This window comes from Colobus angolensis, unplaced genomic scaffold (assembly GCF_000951035.1).
Source record: "Colobus angolensis palliatus isolate OR3802 unplaced genomic scaffold, Cang.pa_1.0 Scaffold1, whole genome shotgun sequence".
In the NCBI taxonomy this organism is placed as follows: domain Eukaryota; kingdom Metazoa; phylum Chordata; class Mammalia; order Primates; family Cercopithecidae; genus Colobus; species Colobus angolensis.
In genome coordinates this window covers 14,877,950-14,897,169 of record NW_012110918.1, presented here as the reverse complement: position 1 = coordinate 14,897,169, position 19,220 = coordinate 14,877,950, and the positions used below count along the sequence as shown (strand labels likewise).

General features: G+C 44.1%; 1 protein-coding gene across 1 annotated transcript in view; it reads left to right on the top strand.

Moving 5' to 3' along the window:
- Positions 1 to 19,220, top strand: part of CYTH1 (cytohesin 1) — a 51,249-nt gene that overhangs the window by 10,083 nt on the left and 21,946 nt on the right. The window contains exons 2-9 of the mRNA XM_011955933.1: positions 7,697 to 7,779; positions 9,155 to 9,219; positions 14,507 to 14,573; positions 14,872 to 14,990; positions 15,347 to 15,427; positions 16,609 to 16,721; positions 18,099 to 18,247; positions 18,699 to 18,810. Coding sequence (XP_011811323.1) covers positions 7,697 to 7,779; positions 9,155 to 9,219; positions 14,507 to 14,573; positions 14,872 to 14,990; positions 15,347 to 15,427; positions 16,609 to 16,721; positions 18,099 to 18,247; positions 18,699 to 18,810 — 789 coding nt within the window. The remainder of the gene's footprint in view (positions 1 to 7,696; positions 7,780 to 9,154; positions 9,220 to 14,506; positions 14,574 to 14,871; positions 14,991 to 15,346; positions 15,428 to 16,608; positions 16,722 to 18,098; positions 18,248 to 18,698; positions 18,811 to 19,220) is intronic.

Here is a 19,220-nt window from a genome sequence, read left to right as displayed (position 1 = left end):
GTGTGTGTGTGTGTGTGTGTGCGCGCGCGTTCAGTGTTTATGAAACTTCCAGGTCTGTAAAGTGATGTGGCCGTGATTAGCAGGAGGGCACCTGTTGGCAGCAGGCCAGCTGGAGGGGATGAAAGGGAAATGGCAATGACCTCCTTGGCCTGGGGGCAGCTCTGACTAAGGTAGTTATCTTTTGTATAGTTACCTTCTCCGCAAATGAGGGCTCACTGCTTAATTACTTTATAAAATGTTTCCCTGCATTGTTGGTTTAAATATGAACCTTTTTATCCATTGAAAGGCAGAGGCTATAAGAAGGATAGCGGTTAACAATTATGGTGGAAAAAAAATAAGGCAAATGAAGTATTTTAAAGTTAGGCAGAGGGATCTGGTGGTAGCTGGATGACCTCAAAGAGAGACGTCTCGGTCCTAAAGCATGCCTTGGACACGTTCATTTGACGGTACCCACGGGGATTTAGGACAGTGTGGTCCTGGCAGCTGCCATGTGTCTGCCAAGCAGAACTTGCTGTCAGAGAGCTGCGTTTTCCATGGAACTTCGTGGTGTATCCCCAGGCATCTGCCCGTGGCCGGTGGAGCACGAGTTGCAGGGTTTTAGACTAAAGCCCGCCATGTGCTCATGTATCGTCCTCTGCCTTGGAAAGAGGGCTCTGTCCCTTTAAGACAGTCCTCCTTTGTATGCACTGGCTGGAACCCATTTCAGCTCTGGGTTTCTGCCGACTGTTAAAATCTGCAAAGCAACATTTAAATAAATAAATAAATGAAAGCTTCCCTTGTGTGGCTTTCCTATTCACAGCCAAGCACAATAGCGCCTTGTTGTTTTTGTCACTTTAATCCCCTTCATTAAATTGGAACCCTGGAAAGGAATGGCGATGGGGCTGATGCTGGACCGTCCCCCTGACTGCCAGCGGACACCTTGCGGATTAACCTTTGTGGGCATGGATTCTGGGTGCCCCTCTGGCGATGGGCGAGGAGGGCGAGCGAGCGGGTGGTGTGTCGGGGCAGCTCCCCCTCTGGTTTGTCTCCATTGTGCTCAGGCTGCTGGCAGGGACAACCTGCTGCCCTCCCCAGTGGCCATTCTTTTAAAGAGCAAGGGGTTCAGCCGCCTCCCTGGCACATAAGCATGGCTGCAGCACGTGGCAGTTGGGGGAGGGAGGAGCTGTTTGTTGTGCTGCCATCTGGCCCATCTGAGCCGTTCTTTTGCAGTTTAACCCTAATGGCTACACAGGAGAGAAGCGGCATGAATACACGGGTTCCCCAGGGTGCGGACGGTGCTTTTGCAGGAACTCCCGGGTGTGAGGTAGACATGGGTATTTCTGACCACTACCTTTCTTGTTCCAGCTGTGGCCTTCACAGCATCCTGAAGACACCAGCCAAGATTGTAGGAATCAGTCACACCTCCAGCTCTCCAGCAGTAGTGTTGATTCTTTATGCTGCTAAATGAAATCAAGCTTTTTGTCTTTGGATGTTTTTTCTCTCTGAGGCAGCATGAGAATGAAGGGTTGAATTAAAGATTTGATGTTGCATTAAGTTTGTGCAGAGGAAAACACTTTTATTAAAATGTTAGATTTTGCCTCATCTCAGAATAAAATTCCACTAGAAAAATGAGGTCTAGATCAGCTTTTTAAAGTAAAGTTCTTAAATGACTTGTTGAGCCAGAAGGGAAGCAGCATTATGATTTATGGAATGTAGAAGTATGGAGTGGAGAAGTATGGAATGGAGAAGGAATTTAGCAGTCATGTGGCAAATGTCAGGAGATTGGATCAAAATAAATGTAGATAAATGTCTTATTTATTCTGGCTACAAATTGGCCAGAAGCGTTTTCTGTCTGACTCCAAGCACACAGAAGGCCTATCTTTTCTAGTGACTGTAGTTGAACATTTTTAGTCTTTTGTTTTCAAATGGTCATAGTACGTATGTGTATATATTTTAAAGCAAGTATTCAGGGGCTTCTGTGTCCTGTCTCTGTATTCCCAGACCCACTCCCCAAACCAACCACTATTCATTCACTTTTTTCTGCTTTTAGGTCTTCTGGTGGGTGCTGCAAGTTCTTAAATTGGTGATTATTTTGTCAAAATCAAAGATTATCTCCTGCCTTCCACCTGTGATGGATGAGGATGCAGTTCACACCATTCTCTTCCTTCCCTCTGTCACTGTCCATTTTCAGTAGTTTATCACAATTATACTCCTGGATTTTTACCCCTGGCATGTTTACAGTGTGGGTTTCTTGTTCATGATCCTTGTCCATGCCTCTGGTCACCAGTGTTGTAGGAGGAAGCTGTGGGGACCATTTGGGACCCTGCTGCTGTCTCCACGTTGCTTCCCTCAAACACTGGTCAGCTCTTCCTTCACCTCGGAAACAGATAGCTTTGCTTCTCCAGCCCGGGTTGGTCTTTCCTGCTTTATCTACAGGGTGATTCTGAAAGTTCACCACCAGCAATCAGCACCATGACAGGAATGTAGATACCTCCCACCCTAGAGCCAGGTGCACACTCAAAGGGAGCTGTTCCTAGCACCCCTGATGGCCCAGAGGACACCACTCAGGGGCTTGTTTCATTTCTTCTGTGATTTCCTGTAGTTTAGTCTTTCCTGTTTCCCAGTCCTTTTTATTCTCTTGAGGGGAAACCGAATGATGCCTGTTGATACCACACAGTTCTCAGCTGCCTTCTCCTTCATTCTCTGGTTTCGAGTCTGATTTCATTCTCTGTGAGGGCATTCCTCTGGCAGCCCCTTGGCTTCCTGCTCTGGCCCGGTCTGATGGCTGTGTGTCCGTCACAGGCGATGGCGCTTGCTGTCCTCAGGCTCCTGAGTCAGTCCCGTTCCTTGACCCACATCTTGCTCCTGAAGTAGCTTCTTCAGAAGGGGTGCACAGGAGGCAAACTTTCTGATCCTTATGTATCCGAAATGAGTCTGTTTTACCCTCCTACTTGACTGAGAATTTGGGGTTCAGATAATTTTCATTTAGAATTGTGAAAGCTCCACTACACTATCTTTAGTGTGCGGGCTCTTATTCTGACACCAGCGAGATCTTCGCTCGTGGGTGGTCTGATTAATCACTCTCCTTAACCCCCATGGAGGTTTTAGGATCATCTTTATTCCTGGAACTTCTGAATTTTTCCTATGAGTATTTCTCTGTGGGATTTAAAAATATTTTTATTCGACTGAGTTGATTTTTTTGCTTATATTTCCAGGTTTGCTTATATTTTCAAGCCTCTTTGTTCTACAAGAATGCCCCAACTTTATCTTTTAATCCTTTGTTGACTTTTTTGATGTGGGGGACAGAAGTAGGTTTGATTTACAAGGCTGTGTTCTTTTCCTGTAATTGTCCCTTTTCCAGAGTTCTCTGTTCTTTTAAAGGTTTTTGTTTCTTTCTTTCTTTTTTCCCCTCATGATCTCTGTTTGCTCTAGGGTGAGCTTTCTGTTCCCTGTCTTGTCCTTTCTCACTCCTGGCGTAGGTGTGGTTATCTCTGTAAGTGTAAGAGTGAAGCAGTAGATGCGTTAAGCGGAAGCTCTGTGCATGGCTGGGCCTTGTGGGCAGAGAGGCTTGGCTTCAGGGCGAGTGGGCAAGAGCCTGCTTGGGGGTAGGGTCCTCTTAGGCCTCCGCTGTCCACGTATGGAGGCTTTACCCCAGACACCAGCTCCACGCTTGTCTGCTCATGAGAAAGTCGGCTGTGTTCGCACACGCGTGCGCGCGCGCGCGTGTGTGTGAAATCCCTAGTGTGCTAGGCCCTGTGCTGGGTGCCACAAACAACAGTATACAAGGCATGCAGTGTCCCTGCCTTTGTGGAGTTTTTATTCTAGAAGATATTAGCACTTAGCACTGTTTCTTTCCTTTCTCTGTTCTGGAAATTTGTTGAAATCTCTTCTGATGGCCCTTCTCTGTGTACTCTTTGATATTGTAGGTTTATGGATTTTTTTTATTCCTTTAATTTTTTTTTTTTTTAATTTTTTTATTTTTTTGAGATGGAGTCCTGCTCTGTTGCCCAGGCTGGAGTGCAGTGTTGCCATCTTGGCTCACTGCAATCTCCGCCTCCCGAGTTCAAGCAATTCTTCTGCCTCAGCCTCCCAAATACCTGGGATTACATGTACGCACCACCATGTCCAGCTAATTTTTGTATTTTTAGTAGAGACGGGATTTCACCTTGTTGGTCAGGCTGGTCTCGAACTCCTGACCTCAGGTGATCCACCCTTCTCAGCCTCCTAAAGTGCTCGGATTGCAAGCGTGGGCCACCGCGCCTGGCCTATTCCTTTACTATTTTAAAATATCTTGGAAGGCAGAGGACTAGAAGGACTTTTTGCATTTATAATACAGAAGCTAGATTGTGTTCTTCCGGAAAACTTGTCATGTGTGAATATTAAACCCAGAAAGGTCGAGTGCTCAGATTCTGACAAGAAAGCAACGATTAAGAGTTTCCAGTTTAGAATGATAAAAGTTGTCTTCTCAGGATATATAGCAGTCCTGAGAGAGGAATTTTTTTATACAATTGCTCTGTTTTTCATCAGCCTCATTATATGGACCTTGGATTTAGTCTTCCTTCTGTTGGGTAGAGGTATATTGATGATCTGGTTAAGCCAGCTCTGTAGCTTCAAAATCAAATCCCAATTATTGAGCCTCTTGTGGAGCAGCTGTTTTTAAAAAATGAATGTTGCCTTAATTTCAAAACCATGTTATATTGGAATGAATATGTATCTTCTAGAACCTGAGGAAATTAATTTCTTAAAGGGGTCTTCTACTTGGACTGGAAATTTTTCTGGTCTGTGAAGCACAGAACAATTGAAATGAACCGCTTTAAGCGTGCTTTTCTCTCGAACGGTGTACGTGTCGGTAGAGTTGATGTTGTTTTTCAAAAACGGCTTTTGCTTTAACCAGAGCTCACTTATTTGTCTAGCTTTTTTCCTGAAGCAGCCATTTCAATAATTTTTTTTTAATGTTGGGAGAACTGTTCAGCCTGGGAAGAAGTGTGTGGGGTGGTGGGTTTGGGGGGGCGGTGCAGAGTTGGAATCCGTATAATGCTGATGGATTGCTGAGCTGAAAGCCTGGATCTTGACACAGAAATGGGACTGGAGTGCAGGTGTGTAGGTGATCTTATTTAAGGCTCCATCCTCCAGTACACACACTTGAGTAATCACCCTTGAGTTCTCAGGGACGCAATATAAAGCCCACTCTTGTCAAGGTGACCTGAGTTGGATTTAGTTGGTCTGTTGGGATCTTGAGAGTGGTTGTCTCTTCCAGCCTCTAAAGGAAGAGTGTTTTTCAAACCACAGGACTCAGTATATTAGGTAATTATACAATTACCTAATTGATTATGAAATAATTTTTTTAAATTTTTTTTTTTTTTTTTGAGACGGAGTCTTGCTCTGTTGCCCAGGCTGGAGTGCAGTGGTGCCATCTTGGCTCACCGCAACTTCTGCACCCCAGGCTCAAGCAATCCTACCTCAGCCCTCCCGAGTAGCTGGAACTATAGGCGCATGCCCACCATGCCCAGCTAATTTTTGTGTTTTTTAAGTAAAGACAGGGTTTCACCATGTTGCCCGGGCTGGTCTCAAAATCCTGGGCTCAAGCAGTCTGCCTGCTTTGGCCTCCCAAAGTGCTAGGATTACAGGCGTGAGCCACCAGGCCTGGACTAAAATGCATTTCTTATTTTGGATTTGGGAATGTTTAAAAAACACACTTTTTTAGAGAAGGACGGGGAAAAACTAGGTTAAAAAAAAAAAAGGAAAAATTTGGCTTTTCTAATGTAGCTAATTAACCCACTCTGTAGGCTTCACTGTAGTCTATTGCTTCTACCTTCTTGTGATTTTTATGAAATATTTGGGGAAAGTAACTGTTCTCTGAATGTGGTAGATTAAGTTTTAATGCCACGGGCAGAAGGAAGTTATGTGTAAACTAACTATGCTCTCAAGTAGAGATGTTATTCCAACTCTGTGCTGTCTAGAAATATAACATGAGCCATAGATGCACATTTATTTCATAGTAGTTCCTTTGAGATCAATTAAAGTAATACATTTTATTAAGTTATATCAATGTGCAATCAATATAAAATATTAAAAAGTAATTTTCCTTTGTTTTTATAGAAAGTTTGGTGGGTGTGTGTGTGGGGGGGGTGTGCGCGCGTGTGTGTGTGTGTGTATATATATTTTTTCTTTTTTTTTTTTTGAGATAGTCTTGCACTGTTGCCCAGGCTGGAGTGCAGTGGTGCGATCTCAGCTCACTGCAAGCTCTGCCTCCCGGGTTCATGCCGTTCTCCTGCCTCAGCCTCCCGAGTAGCTGGGACTACAGGCACCCACCACCACACCCGAGTAATTTTTTGTATTTTTGGTAGAGACGGGGTTTTACCGTGTTAGCCAGGATGGTCTTGATCTCCTGACCTCGTGATCCGCCCACCTCGGCCTCCCAAAGTGCTGGGATTCCAGGCGTGAGCCACCACACCCGGCCTCATTGTGTATTTTATACATACCATGCACATCTCAAACTGGGTGGTCACATTTCAAGTTAATGTCACTTGGGGCTCCTGGCCACCATATTGTACAGCGCAGCTCAGGCTCACATAGGCACCCACTGAGGATAGAAGGACACTCACACCACCCCTACCCTTGGGAGTGTGGGTGCCCTTTGCTGTGCCACGGAGGGAACAAGAGCTGAGCTTCTGCTCAGCACCAGGCAGGGTTTGAGGCACCTTAATTTACTCTACATCATCCTTATCAAGTGGGTGATGGTGGGGCCACTTTATTGATGATGAAGTGTGGCCCAAATAGGTTACATAACTTGTCTGAAGTGACCTAATTTGATATTTGGTAGATTGGAGCTAGGATTTGAACCTGGTTTGCTTGATTCTAATGCTTGTTCTTCTCATTGGCCCACATAGCTTCCTACAGTATGCTTGAAGGGTCATTTTAGAGGGTGTCTGTCCAAATCTCCTGTTTGTGTAGGTGGGCGAGATTGAGCCATTGGAGGATTGCAGAAGTATTTTGTGGTAAGAGCTGTGATCCGGGAATTAAGTAACCTTGTTCTGATGATAAGAGCACATTGTAAAACATCCAAACAATGAAGAAGGGTATGAAGCAGAAAGAGGAAGTCCCATAATCCCTGTTCCCAGAGTTAAGCACTATTTTTAGGTATATATTCTAGACGTCTTTTAGTTCTCAGTATATACATAGTCTCTTTCTCCAGACCCCTCCCAGAGATGGCACAAAATTGTTCGTACATGTTGCTTTGCCTCTTGCCTCCCCTCCCCACCTCAGGGATCATGGACATCTTTCCATGTTGGAGCTCAACTCAGTGAGGCGGTACTGCTCTGTTTTTGACCATGAGGGAGCTGAGGCCTAGAGAGATTAATTAAACGTCAGCCTGAAGTCTCCCAGCTGGAAGGGATGAAAATGGCCAGGCACTCAGCTAATATTCATCCTTTTTCATTCATAGCCAACCTAATTTAACCTTCAGTAATCTCTTCTCTCTTGTTTTTCCTTCCAAGAGTTCCTTTCTTAGAGCTTTTCTGTGTGATTTAAGGGCCTTCCTTTCTTTAGAAAATCTGATAAGAATTGGAGCCATAACTATTTCTGTCAGTCAGTCTGGCTTCTGAAACTGGCTTCTAGTTTCTTTCTTGGTATCTTTCTCCTTTCGTGGCCTCTGGATCTTCCTTGATTTTTGGCGAGATAAAAGCTTTCTTAGTAACACTGCCCTCCATTTTTGTAGTTCCCAGTGACCTGACCCCAGAGGAGCGTCAAGAACTGGAGAACATCCGACGAAGAAAACAGGAGCTGCTGGCTGACATTCAGGTAGGAGAGTGGCATGGTGGTTTCACCAACCTGAGAACCGCAGTGACAGTCCCATTTGTATAAAAGGGTATCCTTTGCAGAGTGTCTCCTCAGGACACTTTTGACCTGCCCTCACTACAGCTCTGCACAAAGTGTAGGTATTGATAATCACCTTTCCTCTACAGCTGAGGAGATGGAGTGTCAGAGAGCTTGAGTAGCTTGTCCGGGTTCACCCAGCTGGTCAGCTGTCAGAGCTGGAGACACCCTGCAGGACTCCTGTCTCCTGAGTCGTCCTCTCTGCTGTGTTTGCCCTTGTGGAGCAGAGTGGATGAGGAGAGGCAATGAGAACGTGGGCTTCGGGCGAAGCTCAGCCCACACCCCGGCCCTGGCTCTGCCGCTTACTAGCTGAATGATTGTGACAAGAGAGTTCTGGTTCGTTGAACTTCAGTTTCTTCATCTGTCAGATCATGAAAACACGTACTACACACTTGTAAGGACTTAGCATAAAAGACAGCAAATTTCTGGTCCCTATAGGTGTACTTAGTGATAGCAATTTTACTATTTTTCCAAGTTCCTTTCCGTAACGATCAAGCTTTGTAGGAAATAAGTCTAGAAGCCAATAGTTGGATTATTTTCACCCTAAGGCAGTAAATGTTATTCTTTTAGAATACTTTGTAAAACATTAGGAGTGGGGTTAAGGAGGGAATCCTGTTGCCCAAAGAAGCAAAATGAGGAAAGACTTGACTTGCTCTGGAGTTAAGTATATTTTGATAGTTCTCCCTGATCGTTTGACTCCTGCTTCACTGGTAGATCCTGAGAAAGATGAGCAGCTCTCCACTGAAGCCCCGCTTCCACGTGAGAGCCCATCCATTCTGACCAAGGGTGTGCTGGAATGAGGAGGGTGGGTGTGGATGCAATCGATTTGATCAGACATTCCCTTTGCCAGCCACTTGGTGGCAGTGTTGCCCTGGCACAGCTACTGCTGGCTCTGCAGCCTGGGATTTGGGTAGGAGACTTTGTCCTCTGAATTTTCTGGCACACTTGTATTTAGTTCGCTGCAGATTTGTTCTGAAAGATTGTGATGAGGCAACCAGTTTTTTTTTACATAGCATATATTCTTATAAACTTTCCTAGACCGTAAACTCTTTGAGGTCAGAGGCTGTATCCTTTTCTACCTTGGTATTTTCTGGAATGCTTACTATTTGGTAGGCACTCAATAAATATTTCTGAAACAGATGAATTTTCCTAATTTACTTTTTTGCATTTTTGTGGTATTTTGTTTCATTTTGCTTTATTTTGTTTTGTCTTTGGTTGGAGGGAGTTGTGTGAGATTTTAGAAGTTTTAATTTGATCTGCATTTCCCTTTCCTGCTAATTCTGGACTGTCTGTTTTACAGAGGCTGAAGGATGAGATAGCAGAAGTAGCTAATGAAATTGAAAACCTGGGATCCACAGAGGAAAGGTGAGTCTGCCCTGCTGCTGGGTGACTTTCGTGGTTGTAGTTTCTTAAGCACCCAGGCCTTAATTACGCTTACGTGGCATATTGAAGGAAAAAGTCAGCTTTGTGTCTTTCTAGTTCTAGCAAGCACATATACACCCATCATTTCTGCCTTTCATCCTTCACTGCAAGGCCTTCTGAACATAGGAGATTCTTCCATTGTTGAAAAATTGAACTGGAGGCCGGGCGCGGTGGCTCACAGCTGTAATCCCAGCACTTTGGGAGGCCGAGGCGGGCGGATCATGAGGTCAAGAGATTGAGACCATCCTGGCCAACATGGTGAAGCCTTGTCTCTACTACAAAACAAAAATTAGCTGGGCGTGGTGGTGTGAGCCTGTAGTCCCAGCTACTTGGGAGTCTGAGGCAGGAGAATTGCTTGAACCTGGGAGGCGGAGGTTGCAGTGAGCTGAGATCACACCACTGCGCTCCAGCCTGGCGACAGAGCGAGACTCCGTCTCAAAAAAAAAAAAAAAATTGAACTGGAGAACGTCAAAGGCCCCAGAAGGCCTTAAACTGCTCCTGAATTTTTATGTGAAGTACTCCCCTCTGTTGTCCACTGTGTGTGTGCATTTTAAAGTGTCTGTTTTTCCTTTGTGTAAAGGAAAAACTTAATGAATGCTGCTGATACAATTTCTAAGGGCTGGAGTGCCCAGTCATGTCTGAGTATAATCACAAGCTTATTTGTACCTTCCTAATGCTTAAGGGAAGAAAATGTAGAAATGCAATTATAGTATAAAAGGACAAGGACTCTTTGCTTTTTTTTTTTCTTTTATTTACATGAAATGTTAGTGACTTTGAGAGTCTAGTTTTGAATGGGGTTCCCAGACCGTTTTCTGTCTGCTTAAGGCAATAAATGGGCTGTTTCCAATTCACTACATGTCTGTATTTTTCTAAGCCTAAGTCTTCCTGTCTGGCTTCATAGGACTGTTTGATTTGTTGTTTTAGACTCCTGTGGGCAGTGCCATCAAGGTGTAGTGAGGCTGACTGCTCCACAGAAGGCGGCCAGCTCATCACGGCCAGTCTCTGTATTGTCCATTTGGTATTTTGGATTAGTTTCCCCTCTTTCCATGTTAAATACTTGTAGCTTAGATGAAATAGATACGTTGGAGTTCATAAAAATTTAAAGCTTCTACTTTATAAAAGATAAAACTATGAAAAGAAATGAACAGGCAACAGATTAGAAGTAAATATTTGCAACAAATATATCTGAAAAGGGACTCGTATCTAGAATATGTGATAGAAAGACAGCCCAAATTAAAAAATGGGCAAAAATCTTGGACACTTTACAAAAGAAGCCTTATATATAGTTGACACATGAAAAATGCTTAACATCATTAGTTGTAAGGGGGTGCAATTAAAACCACCATGAAACGGTATTTCACATCCACTAGGATGGCTAGAATTAAAAAGATGGATGGCACCTCATGTTGGCGAGTGCTAGCGAGAATAAAATGGTGTAACCATTTGGGGAAGAAGTTTGGCAGTTTCATCAGCAATTCAACTCCTAGTTACTTAAGAGAAATGAAAACATGTCCATACAAAGACTTGTACTAGAATATCTATAGCATTCTTATATAAAATAACCAAAAGCTGGAAATAGCCTGAATGCCTGCCAGCAGGTGACTGGATAAACAGGTCGAGGTAATAGACTATTACTCAGCAGTGTGAAGGAATGAACTGCTAGCGTGCAGCAGCACAGATAAATCTCACAAACATTGTGATGAGTAAAAAACTGTGGGCACCATGTGCTTCTGTGCATGAGCGTCTAGAACACACAAACTAAGCTGTGCGGGCAGAAATCATAGCAGTGGCTGCCTCCGAGGTGGTTACTGGGGTAGGGTGGGGTGGGGTTGACTAGGAAGGGCCATAGGGAACTTACAGGGATGACGGGAATATTCTGTGTTAATCTGAGTGGTGCTTCAAGGGTATACACACTCATCAAAACAAATTGAACTGTACACTTAAGATGTGTGCATTTTGTTAAATGTAAATTTTACCTCGATCTTAAAAATGTAAAAAAATGGCTTTTTTCTGGTTATAAAGGTAATACACCTTTATTGCAGAAAATTGGTAAAACACAAAAAAGTATAAAAAACAAATTTCTCGTAAACACTTATCCCAGCGATAATCAGGCTGCATATTTTGGTATGTTTCCTTTCTGTGTATTCTGGTGTCCGCACACACATATTCAGAATTCAGTGTGCGCTTTGTTTTTTTCTCTTGATTAATTCTCTGTCAGTTACCACAGAACAGCAAGGAAATGCAGACACCAGGAATGTGAGTGCATTCAAAGTACTCAGCCAGTGAATTTGGGAAGACTTGTAATTCATGAACTGCATCTGAAGTTGTGAGTCAGGGAGTGGTTGTTAGGTTATTACTGTTTTTTAATCTGGAACTTAAAATGGTTTTCCAGTATCGAAAGCACCAAGCGGGAAGTGATTCTGCAGATCCCCGAGGATCCATCCATACGGGTACTCAGGCTCACCCTGCATTTGTTTCTCAAGCAGGCATTACCTTTGCTCGGACTTTCCCACAGGAGAGAATTCATGTTTCTCATCAACGACCTGATGCCAGCATTATGTAGAAATTATCCTAAATACTATTTAATCAAGCAAACATAATATGCTCATGTAGTACAAGATTTCACTTTCTGAAATGTATACGCATCAGTTAACTAAGGCGATCCAGTAGCAGTAACAGCTGTTTTGTTTTGGACACCTTACTGGGGTGTCAGACCTGTGTAGACTGGGGAAGGCCCCTTAGAGAGGTAGCTGCCTAGGGCCTGGAGCTATAGGGGCTCCAAGTGGAGCAGATGGAGAAGTGAGCTGGCTAGCTAGTGAAATGAGGGCGCCATCTCTGGTGTGTGTCCCGGGCAGTCGTGTGGCACAGATTGTGGCTGGCAGAGATCTGGGAGTGTGCGTTCTGGTGGCTGCAGGAAAGCCTTTGGTGAAGGACCGGACTGAGGCCCAGGAAGTTGAGTATTCCCAGTAGTTTCACTCCTCGTTTCTGTGGGCACCTCTGACGCTGCCTCGCTACTTACACTGGAAACCATGAAACAGGCCTTTGCTTGTGGTATTTGTTTGCAAATACTGATCAAAGTAATCTTATTGGATTTAGAGAAAAATGATTAGATGGCCATTTTAGTTAAATAGGAATTTCTAGATATCTGGTCATAACCCTTAATTCTGGCTGAAATTAAATGGTGTTTCCCCTGCGACTTGGTTTCTTAAAGCAGCTGTTCACAGGGGATCCCAGATTATCTTACACCTGGAAGTTCTGATACTACTCACAGTTTTCAGGTGTTCCTTTCAAAAGGTCAAAACAGGCTGGATGTGATGGCTCACGCCTATAATACCAGCATTTTGGGAGGCTAAGGTGGGAAGATTGCTTGAGGCCAGGAGTTTAAGACCAGCCTGGGCTACATAGGAAGACCCTGTCTCTACAAAATGTTTTAAGAAGTAGCCAGTTGTGGTGGCACCTGCCTGTAGTCTACTCACTCAGGAGGCTGGGGCCTGAGGATCACTTGAGCTCAGGAGTTAAAGGTTGCAGTGAGCCACAGTCTCACCACTGTACTCCAGCCGGGGCGACACAGCAAGACCCTGCCTGGAACAAAAACAATAAAAAACGCCAACTCTCAAAACACTTAGGAAGATGTTCTTCCCTCCATGGATTTAGCTAGAGAATACCTGTATTCTTCAAGGCAATAACATGTTATGATTTTGTTTCTGGGCAGCTCTTTTGCTCTCAGGGATTATAAAATTACTATTGACATTGATGGCAGTGGTTCTTAAATTTGGGTGCACACCAGAATTACTGCAGAAGGTTTTAAAAATTCAAATTCCTAGGTTCTGCCCCTTGTACTTTGAGTGACTCAGCCAGTCCAGAGCCTTGCTACTCAGACTCCACACATGGGATCATGTTAAACGTACAGAAGCACAGGCCGCTTCTCAGACATGGAATCTGTTTTGATGAGGCCCCAGGTGGTGCGTATGTATAAACGAGCGGAGCGTCTTCATATCCGACATGCTCCCAAGGCTGCTAGCTGGTGGATCAGACTGTGAGAAGCATGGTCTGTGAATCTGCATTTTTCATTCTGATACAGTCAAGAAAACTGCCTATTATTTAGCAGCTTCTTAAAAAGTTAAATATAGATGTACCATATGACCCAGCAGTGTCCAGCCCTGGATATCTCCCCAGGGGAAATGAAAACATGTTTCCACACAAAGACCTGTACACAAATGCTGCTAGCAGCCTTCTGCATAATCGTCCCAAACTGCAAACAGGCTAAGTGTCCATCATCTGGTGAATGGATAAACAGATGTGGTTTATCCGTACCATGGAAGATGACGCAGCAGCAAGAAAGCATGTTGTACTGGCCCACACTCCAGCACGATGACCTTGATAGCATTATGCTAATGAAAGAAGCCAGATCGGAAAATCTACATATTTTATGACTCTGTTTGTATGCTATGTCCAGAATAGGCAAATCTATGGAGACAGAAAATAGATTAATAGTTGCCTGGGGATGGAGGCAGAAGTGAAGAGTAACTGTAAAAAGATGTGAGAAATTCCGTAGGGGGGGATGAAAATGTTCTAAAACTGGACTATGGTGATGTTGCACAACTTAGTATACTAAAAATTCAAATATGTACCTACAGTAGGAATATTATAAGTAAATTATACCCTGATAAAGTTTTTTTAAAAATCATATTAAAAAAGAAAACTGGCCGGGTACAGCGGCTCGTGCCTGTAATTCTAGCACTTTGGGAGGCCGAGGCGGGCGGATCGCTTAAGCCCAAGAGTTGAAGACCAGCCTGGGCAGCACAGTGAGACCCTGTCTCCACCAAAAAAAATAAATAAATAAATAACAGGGCATGGTGGCATGCGCCTGTGGTCCCAGCTACTTGGAAGGCTGAGGTGGAAGGATCACTTGAGCCCAGGAGGCAGAGGTCGCAATGAGCCGAGGTAGCGCCACTGCCCTTCAGCCTTCGGACAGAGAGAGACCCTGTCTCAAAAAAAAAGAAAGAAAACCTCTGATCCAGGGTAGAAGGAGCACATGAGCTTGGAGCCAGGTTCAGGCTTCAGGTTCAGTTGGCCTTCCATAGTTCCACCAGATTATGCCTGTTGCTTTCCTGCGTAGATCTTTCAAAAATCTGTGTACATCAGTGGACGCATGTGGAAATGATACTAAGTCTTTCAAGCCTTTCCAATGGCCTGAAGTACTAAAATGGCTGTGATGGTTGTTTTACAGGAAAAACATGCAGAGGAACAAACAGGTAGCCATGGGCAGGAAAAAATTTAATATGGACCCTAAAAAGGTAAGTGAGAAAGAAGCGGGAAGTGGTCCATATTAGATGGGGTTTTTTTTATAGTGCTCAGATAGACCCTAAAAACGTTTCTTTCCAAGTGTTACAGTTCATGTTGCCGTTCTGTAGAGCACACGTTATGCGCTAAGCCCTTGTTCCTAAACTGTGACCCTCCGGCTTGTTAGGTCAGCTAGCCACTATTTATTAAATATTCCAGTGCACCCGCACCCATTTCTTCCTGTGCCCTTTCCTCGTCTTTCTAGCTGTTTCCCAGCAAAGCATCATTGGCGTCTTCATTGTCTTTTTCTAGGGGATCCAGTTCTTGATAGAGAACGGCCTGCTGAAGAACACTTGTGAAGACATCGCCCAGTTCTTATACAAAGGCGAAGGGCTCAACAAGACGGCCATCGGAGACTACCTGGGGGAGAGGCAAGGCCGCGGGGACGTGCGCGTGCTAGGGAAGGCTGTTCAGGAATGACACCAAGAAACAAACTCAAATACGCTTTAGGTTCTTGGAGGGGTTTTTGCCTTAAAGCATCTGTAGCCACACTGGTGTTGAGGGGAGGCTTTTCTGGGGAATAGTGGTGGGTCTGTCCGGGAGTCATGGGGACATCGAGCTTGTTTGGCCAGTCAGCAGAGCTAGCCAGTCTTCTTGCTGACAGTGTGCGCGAGTAGCTGTCTGGACAGCCACAGGATGGAGTGTGGGAGACATGGCCTGGCTGGAGAGCCTCAGTGTCAGTGTTTGACTCCTGCTTTCTCTCCCATTTTTTGTCTTTTCTCGATAGAGATGAGTTTAATATCCAAGTTCTTCATGCATTTGTGGAGCTGCACGAGTTCACTGATCTTAATCTCGTCCAGGCACTACGGTGAGTATTCTTGAGGTGAGCCGCTTTGGAAGGAGTGGGAGGCCAGCCGTTGATCATGAGTCTGTTCTGGGTGCCATTTTATTGGAATTATATCTTTGGGTATGATTTTGAATATTTTGGAGGGAAGAAATCTGTTGGTCTCTGACTGGAAATGACTAGATGGTCAAGGGGAATTCAGTTCTGTTACGTTCCAGAGGCAGATTCTGTAAGACTCTTCCTTGAGTCTTATATTTGAGGTTTTAGAAATTGATGAATACTTAAATTTAAAAATTTTTCCATTTAGAAAATCCCTTAATTTCCTGCCCTGGAATAAGTAGTTATGCATTTCATTTTGGAAAGAAAAACAGTAAACCTTAATTTTTTATTAAATTTGTTACCTTGTGCCTTTTAAGAAACTGTCATTCTGTATTTTCACTGCTGTAGGTGTAAATAATGACTTCATCTTTTGTGCTATCATTTAGCTGGATGGAAATAATCCACAACTAAACCTGTCAGCTGTGGGTCTTTCTTTGACTTAAAGGGATCAATTGTTAATGCTTTGATAAGATAGTCTTCTCTTTTTCTGTCACCCATCTTGTTTTCCGGAAATAGGGTTTGTTTAAAATGAGCATTATCTATGTTAATCCACTCCTCAGTAGGAATGGTTTCCCTCCTAATTTTTCACTTTTTCCTAAGAAAAATTTTACTTTTGATTAAAATAACAGTGGTGTGGATGGCAACTTTGCATCTGTTCAGAGTTATAGGAACAGAAGGCTGAAGCCCAGCAGGGCTCCCTTTGCACTTTGATGTTAAAAAATCATTGTCCGTGGCCAGGTGTGGTGGCTCACCCCCCCAGCATTTTGGGGGGCTGAGGCGGGTGGATCACTTGAGGCCAGGAGTTCGAGACCAGCCTGGCCAGCATGGTGAAACCCTGTTTCTACTAAAAATACAAAAAATTAGCCGGGCGTGGCGGCGGGCGCCTGTATTCCCAGCTACTTGGGAGGCTGAGGCAGGAGAATGCTTGAATCCGGCAGGCGGAGGTTGCAGTGAGCCAAGATCATGCCACTGCACTCCAGCCTGGGTGACAGAGTGAGACTCTGTCTCAAAAAGAAAGAAAAAAAAAAATCATTGGCAGTTTAACAATTGATAGAAAAATAAATTGCCTCCCCAAGTTCTGGAGCACTCTGTCTTTACCCACTCAGGCAGTTCCTGTGGAGCTTCCGGCTACCTGGAGAGGCCCAGAAGATTGACCGGATGATGGAGGCGTTTGCCCAGCGATACTGTCAGTGCAATAATGGCGTGTTCCAGTCCACGGGTAAATATAATAATTCATCCTAGTTTATGATGGGCATTTTACACTGGATTATTTTCTTGGCACCAGATAATTTCTAAAACAAAAGGACTGAGATTCATGCCTAGGAACATTTATTTAATGATACTTATAATAGTAAAATGTCGGAAATAATCCAAAAGTCCGACAGTATGGCACTGTGAATTTACATTGTGGTGCCTCTGAACTATGAAATACACAACTGTTAAAAACCACATTTTAGCTGTGTGTAGTGGCTCACACTTGTAATGTCAGCATCTTGGGTGGGAGACCGAGGTGAGAGGATTGCTTGAGGCTAGGAGTTGGAGACCAGCCTGGGCAACATTATAAGACCCTGTCTCCAAAAAAATTTTTTTAAATTAACCAGGTGTGGTGGCTTGTGCCTGTAGTCCCAGCTATTTGTGAGGCTGAGGCAGGAGGATCTCTTGAGCCCAGGAGTTTAAGACGGCATGCAGCGAGCTATGATCGCACCACAGCACTCCAGCCTGGGTGACAGAGTGAGACTCTGTCTCAAAACAAAAAACAGAAACCAGAAAAACCCATGTTGTTACAAAGAATTTTTATTGACATAGGAGAATGATATTAAGATTAGCAAAAAAGCATATATATGTATTAGTTTGTTTCCAGTTTTGTTGCAGTATGTGTTTGTGAGATAAATATGTGATGAGTTATACCTAGACACATTTACATAGAGAAAATAAAGCAAAATAAATTATTGCTAGATAGTGGGATTATGGGTCATTATAGGTCATTTTTTTAAAAAATACCTTGTATTTTTCAGAGTTTCTACAGTGTATTCTCCTTTCCAATCTGAAAAAATAAACAGCTTTAAGTCTTGAATACTTTATATACTCTTTCGTGCCTTGCTCCTTTCAGACAGCAGCATGCCCTAGAGTGTTCCCATTCATCTGGATTCATCCCATTCTTTGGAGAACATGGTTTTTTATTCCTGGTTTCATCTGATTTTTTTGAGATGGAGTCTCGCTCTGTCGCCCAGGCTGGAGTGCAGTGGCGCTATCTTGGCTCACTGCAACCTCTGCCTCCCAGTTCAAGCAATTCTGCTGCCTCAGCCTCCTGAGTCACTGGGATTGCAGGCGCACGCCACCATGCCCGGCTAATTTTTCTGTTTTAGTAGAGACAGGGTTTCACCATGTTGGTCAGGCTAGGCTTGAACTCCTGACCTTGTTATCCACCCGCCTCAGCCTCCCAAAGTGCTGGGATTACAGGCGTGAGCCACCGCACCTGGCTGAGAACATGGTTTTTTATTCCTGGTTTCATCTGATATCTCTTGCTCTTGTGGGTAGGATGTTTCTGGTCATCTAAGCATACAACGGCTCCCCTTTGCTTTTCTCTCATCTTTAGACACTTGTTATGTCCTCTCCTTTGCCATCATCATGTTGAACACCAGTCTGCACAACCCCAATGTCAAAGATAAGCCCACTGTGGAGAGGTTCATTGCCATGAACCGAGGCATCAATGATGGGGGAGACCTGCCGGAGGAGCTACTCCGGGTAAGCAAGCAAGAGTGGCCTTCATTCAAGTCAAGAAAGAGTTCACTGGGAACAGGATCGTCTTTTGTAGGAAGGAAGAAAAGACATACAGTTTATCAAGGGTCTCCTCTTTTAATTTATTTAACCATGTGAATTTCATTAAGAAGTTGGTAGTGAGGCCCGGCTACGGAATCAGGAAGGGGACAGTGGGTTGTAAATATGAAACTAAAAGCTTGAATAGAAGTCAAGCTGCTGTCTTTATTTTCCTAATTGGGAAGTCGTATTGATTTTGTCACTGTGACACTGTGAGCTGCCTGAAAGCAGAAATGGTCATATTCTTTTAGTCTCAGCACCCAGCAGGCTTGGCTTACTGTGGGCATATAATGAATGCTTGTGGAATGAATGAAGAGAAAGGGGAGGAAGAAAAAATATTTCTAGAATCAGAGACATAAATTGTCATCTTTTATCCCAGAATCTCTATGAGAGCATAAAAAATGAACCCTTTAAAATCCCAGAAGATGACGGGAATGACCTCACTCACACTTTCTTCAACCCAGACCGAGAAGGCTGGCTATTGAAACTCGGTAAGTGGTCTCTGAGTTAGGGCTCCTAAAGCTGAGACTTAGGAAGAAAGGCTGTGTGCGTGCGTGTGTGTGTGTGTGTGTGTGTGTGTGTGTGTGCATGTGCGTGTGTGTGCGTGCATGTGTGCATACACGCGCATGCATGGTCACACACATGCATGGACACACACACACCATATGGGAAAGGGGGTGGCTTATAGGGGACTTCAAAGAGACTTTGGTATGAGTTCTGTTCTAACAAAAGTCCGCTTCCAAAAAGGAAGTGACTTCATAGTCATTGCCCGCATGGGACACAGGCTACTGGGAACAGATTTTACTCCACCGTAAATATTGCCCACATGTGTTCATGCTCCACGTTTTTACTCTTGAATTGGTTGACCAGGTTTTGTTTCAAGGCAGCTCCCTGAGCACCT